Here is a 5,716-nt window from a genome sequence, read left to right as displayed (position 1 = left end):
CATAAAACTTGTACATATAGAACATGTATATACAAAAATCCCAAGCATTATTAGACTACAATGAATTCCCTATCTTGTTTTTCCTTTGCTATCAACGCAGTAAAATAAAAACTCATTCACACGATCACCATGACCACTTTATGCACCAGTGTAGCACTATACACCCCTGGGATGATCAATTTGGTATCCATCAATTTAGTGCCCTTCTAAATATCATGCGGTGGAGGAGAAAGAGAGAGAGAGAAAATTATTTTGGGAGTAGAGATAGGTATGGAATGTCATAAAAAAGGAATAATAAATGAGATTCTAATCAAAATATTAGTATTAATAAGCATTTTTTTATTATTATTGTATTTACTTAAATCCAAAGGTATAGAAAATGTGTAATTCTTTAAAGTTACACCAAGTATAACTTTAACCCATCTCATGTATATATAATTTGAATTTTAATTCTCTTATATGAAAGAATTAGGTAATATACTAATATTACTTAGAGCATTCGTATCAAGAGAGGTAAATTTTTAGCATTTAACATCTTAAAGCATCAGCAGTGGGCCTACCATATGCCAAATGTAAGATACATTTGGCATTCAGGCCCAAAAAATGCTCAGCAATTGGAAGGCTAAACTTGGGAAATGTCAATTTTTTTTTTTTTGCATAGAGTTATAGTACCATCTTACATTTAAGATGGTACCGTAGCTGAATGGTATAATTTTTTATTTATTTTTTTAATACTCTCTAGACTTTTTAACCTGAGAAATTCTCTCTCCTCTCTTATTATTTCTCCTTTTTTTCTCTCTTTTTCTTCTCTCCTTATCATCTGCTCTTTGCTCTCTTCAGACCCAAGACCCTGTGGGTTTTGACATTGGTGGAATCGGATGGCTCCGATAGTGATTTTGATAAGCTTCAATGGGTTTGACGATGGTGGGTCGGTGGGCTGGGGTGAGGGCTCCGATGGGTTTGAATTGGCGTGAGGGCTCTGATGGGCCTGAATGGGTTTGGATCGGCGTGAGGGCTCTAGTGGTAGGGTTTTTTTTTTTTTTTTTTTTTTTTTTTTTTGGTTTGAAACTCTTGGATTGTGTTCAGTTTTTGTTTGGTGTGAGGATGAAAGAAAATAAGAGAAGGTTCTAGATAGCTGGATCGGTGTGGCCTAAATGGGTTTGGATCAAAGTGAGGGCTCTAGTGGTGGTTTTGTGTTTTTTTTTTTTTTTTTTTGGGGTTTGAAACTCTTGGATTGTGTTCAGTTTTTGTTTTGGTGTGAAGATGAAAGAAAATAAGAGAACATTCTGGATAGGTGGATTGCTGTGTGTGGTGATGGATTGTGTTTTGTTTTTGTTTTTGTTTGTGTGTGTGTGTGTATGTGTGGTGATAGGTTTGGATAGGTGATCGGTGTATCATGGGTCTGTGTGTGTGTAGCTCTGTGTGTTGAAACCAATGCTAGAGGTTGAGGGAGAAAGAGAGGAAATGAATAGAAAAAGAGAAATAGTAAAAAAAAAAAAGAATAAAAGAATATTTAAAAAAAAAAAATTTGAGATGTTGGGTGTATTGTAAAATTGTATGATATAATTGATGAAGTAGTTTTTTGGAATGGTAAAATGAAATGAGATAGCATTTCCAGATGCGGATGCTCTTAAAACACTATTTTATTTATTTTAACACATCATTTTCAATATATCTAACATAAACGTTTTTTTTTTTTTTTACAACTTCATTTAAATATTATTATTTTTATTCTCTCACTGTGTTTCTTTCTCTTTCTTCTTATCTGTCTCTCCCTTTCCCTGAACAAAGCCACCACTTTCTTCTCTATCCAAGCAAACCCACAGCCATAGCCACACCCACACCCTGGCTAGCCACTACCTGCTGCCCCACCACCAAAAAAAAAAAAAAACCACTATCCAATAGCCACCACAAATACAACAACTGCCACTGCCACCACCTCCCACAACCACAGTTCCAACAACCAAAATCACAAACCCAAACCCACAACCTCATCACCACCAACAAGAAGAAAAAGAAAAATAGCCCACCAAATCACAAACCCAAACCCACAACGTCATCACTACCAACAATTGGAAAAAGAAAAATAAAAAGAAAAACAACCCACCAAAATCACAAACCCATAATCCTCTCACAATCATCGCCGGAAACCATCAACACCGCCAGAAACCACCGCAACTCTAATTAAAAACCCATCAAAACCCATTGCGAGACCCAAGAGCTGAGCCACCCATGAAACACGAAGTCGACCCACAAAAAAAAAAAAAAAAAAAAAAAAAAAAAAAAAAAAAAAGAAAGAAGGGAGAAGACGGAGTGACAGAAATGGGAGATAGAAATGGTGAAGATTGAAGTCACTGAACGGAAAAAGAAAAAGAAAGAGGGGTGACAGAGATATGATGAAAGAAAGAGAATGAGAAATATTATTTTAATGAAAAGGGAGAGGATGATATAAAATATTATTATTATTATTTATAACTTTGAAGCTACAGTAGGGTGTGACACTCTATTGTAGCTTGGATGCTAAATATTACGGCAATAGCAGTAGGCCTATTTTATGGTGTGAGCTGTTAAAAAATAATTTTTTTAGCATTTGACAGTTTTTGTGAATGCTCTTAAAGCACTAGTATTATTTTACAACTTAAGTTGCCTAAAACCCATTTCATCCGGGTTTGCAAACTTAAAAAATTTGTAACCTATGAAAGGTAAGGTTGCATATATGGATTCTGATTGTTCATAGATTGTAAAATATATATATATATATATTAATATGTGGTTGTGTGTGAAAAGAGAAAGTGAGTGAGGGAAAAAGAGAGAGAATAATATTTTTTAATTATTTTATTAGGTAGTTTATATTATTTTATTGGGTTGTATGTAAAAAAAAATTGAAATATATGGTGTGTTGTAAAATGGGTTGATAAAATAGATAAAGTAGTGTTTGAAAATACAAAATAAGTTTTTTTTTTTTTTTTTTTTTTTTTGGGTATCCTTGGATACTAATGCTCACTCATAAGGCTCCTGACCTAACTTTTTAAAAGACTAAATACAAATTGCATCATCTAACCATAATTAGTTTTCAATTTTGTTCTTATGGTTTTAATTTTTATTTATTTATAATTTAGTCATTTAAATTATGTATGTTTTCAATGTAATTCTTCCGGAAAATGACGTGATTTTCTGTTGGAGAGAAATATGACTTAAAGGTACAATTAGATGAAGATAGATGGAAAAACTAGATTCAAATGTAAATAAAGGAACTTTTTATTATTATTAAAAGAGTAAATAAAGGAACTTAAATAATATCTATAGAAACAAAAATAAGAATAGATAAAAATTATAATTTAACTTTTATTATTGTAAAGTTATTATTTACAACATCATATTTTGTTAGCTTTTATTCCGTGCCAAATTTGATTGTATTTTTATTCAATCTGTTGTACCTTGTATTTATTGTGGAATTTCATTGTAAGGGTTGTGTGATAGAAAGAGAGAGTGTGAAGACTCAAGCATTTGAAGACTGAAGATTTCTCATGGGTGTATCACGACTTAGTTACCCGCGAAATGACTCATGTGTCCTGCACGTGCTAGAATGTGAAAAGTCAGGTCAGATGGAGACAACTATGTCTCGTGCGTATCTTGCGGGTAAGACCTTCCCGTGAGACACCCATGAGGCATTCTGTTCTACCAGTCTATCCAGTTTGATTCTGTACCCACATTATATATACCTACATTACTCACAAATGTTGAGGAGTGCTTTTAAGAGAAAACCCTAGCCAAACGCCTAAAGAATTAGAGATTGTCATACCCACAATCTTTTACACATTTGCTAGTAGAAATTCCTCAACTCCTACCTCTCCATTTCCATACCATTGAGAGGTTGATAGCCCAAACATTTATCATACTATTTAAGAGTGTCAAGTGAAGTTTTGATGCTGCTAGGAAGCATTGGAAGAAGGCAAGGATGGCAAATGCAACATGTAACTTATTGCGGGATCCAGAGAACTAAGACAAGACACAATTTCGAGAAGTTTTGTTGGAGTTGGAGCTTGGAGGACTTAGATACATTGGGTAGATTAGGCTTGAAGGGTCTCTTACTCACCCATGTATCCCAACTGATTATCTAGTGGATCAATTTCCGCTTAGAGGGCGACAGAGAGGTTTTTCTCCGAGTTCTTCAGCTTCCTCTTTGATAACATGTCTCGGTGTTATCTGTGTTTGCATCTCTTTTCCCTACTCTTGTTCATTTCATTTTTACTGCTGTGTTACTTTAAATATGGATTAGAATAGTTCTCTTGCTTATACGCTTGTGTTTACACTATTCAGCACTTAGTATTAACTTAGTGTAAAATCAACCAAGCTGTATTTTTAATTTTGGGGTCTAAACAGCTCTTGTGTTTTCGACACATTAACTTTCAATTATGGTTTTGTTCATCTTCAAATTACGATGTAACATTAAAAAGGATTAAGAAAATATCTTTAATAGATAATTTATGAATAATAAATTCAATGTTAATATTAGGTTACATTTGGATTCGGCTGAAAGCCAGTGTGTTTGCGTCTAGCATTTTTCTTTTTTTTTTTTTTTTTTTTTTCTTGGCACGCGTCTGAGAGATAAACATGGCTACTGTTCATGCACTATTCATGAACAGTAGTCGCAATGTTGGAATTTTCCTTTTTTCTTTTCAGCACATCAGTGGGTCCTATGCACTGTTCATGGGACCCACAAATCTCACTTTTCAACAACTTTTTCATTAAAAACTAGTCTCACAGTACTATTCAGTTTTCAGTTGTATCCAAACAGATCCTTAATCTAGTGTACTTCCATGCCACGTAATAATAATATATATATATATATATTTTGTGTGTGTGTGAGAGAGAGAGAAAGAACAGTTTTGTTAGTTATGTGGGCTGTATAGGCTTGTAGGATACACCCTTGCTCAGATTTTATTTTATTTTATTTTTCCATCTTTTGTAGGTAAAGTACAGTTTTTTTTCATGAAAAAGGAAAAGAAAAGAAAATGCAAGCGCAGCATGATTTGTTATATTTTATATATAATATTTTTGGTAAATATTATATTTTCCATCTTTTATTGGTTGAGTGAGTGCAGTTTTTTTCATAAAAAAGAAAAAAGGAAAAAAGAAAAAAAGCAGGTGCAGTTCGATTTGTTATATTTTGATCTGAAACTTTGGTTAAACTTCTATCAAGAAAATATTCCTCTTCCAGTACAATAATACATAGATTTCATTTTATATTTCTCTATAGTCTTTACCATTCAAAACCATAATATTTATTGTGTGTGACTGAAAAATTGAAAATTTTGTAGCAAAAATATTTTTAAGTGTGTAATGTTACGGGACTTCTTTACTTTAGATCTTATAAACAGTATACAGATCCACAGAAAAAATATAAACACATATTTTTTCCTTTTCAGTGCAATCCAAACCGACCATTTTTTTTTTAATTTTTATCTTTTTACTATTCTCAACATAATTTTCTTGTCTCTCTCTCGCAGCTTTGTATGCAAGTAGTATCTATTTCTGGAATACAAGGTTGGGCTAATAATTTGGTTCGAACTTTGAAGTAAAGGGTCTGATAAGCTATTATCTGGGAAAATGACACGGACGAAAGTTCCGATTAAGAAGATTGACAACTCGACGGCAAGGCAGGTGACATTCCCAGAGAGGAGGAGAGGACTTTTTAAGAAAGCTTTTGAGCTCT

At 33.2% G+C, this 5,716-nt stretch overlaps 1 protein-coding gene across 2 annotated transcripts in view; it reads left to right on the top strand.

Annotated features, from left to right (window-relative positions):
• The first annotated feature begins 5,481 nt into the window (after positions 1-5,481).
• The window catches only part of LOC112023007 (MADS-box protein JOINTLESS), a 16,419-nt gene continuing 16,184 nt past the window's right edge, over positions 5,482-5,716 (top strand). Inside the window, exon 1 of one of the 2 annotated variants that reach the window (XM_065766551.1) lies at positions 5,482-5,716. This exon is cut by the window's right edge and continues 76 nt beyond it. In XM_065766551.1, the coding sequence (XP_065622623.1) occupies positions 5,611-5,716 (106 nt within the window). In that variant the 5' untranslated portion in view covers positions 5,482-5,610. The other variant, XM_065766550.1, reaches the window with a different exon arrangement.

This window comes from Quercus suber, unplaced genomic scaffold (assembly GCF_002906115.3).
Source record: "Quercus suber isolate HL8 unplaced genomic scaffold, Cork oak 2.0 scaffold_716, whole genome shotgun sequence".
In the NCBI taxonomy this organism is placed as follows: Eukaryota; Viridiplantae; Streptophyta; class Magnoliopsida; order Fagales; family Fagaceae; genus Quercus; species Quercus suber.
The sequence above is the reverse complement of the archived record's forward strand: the minus strand, read 5'-3'. Positions and strand labels throughout refer to the sequence as shown.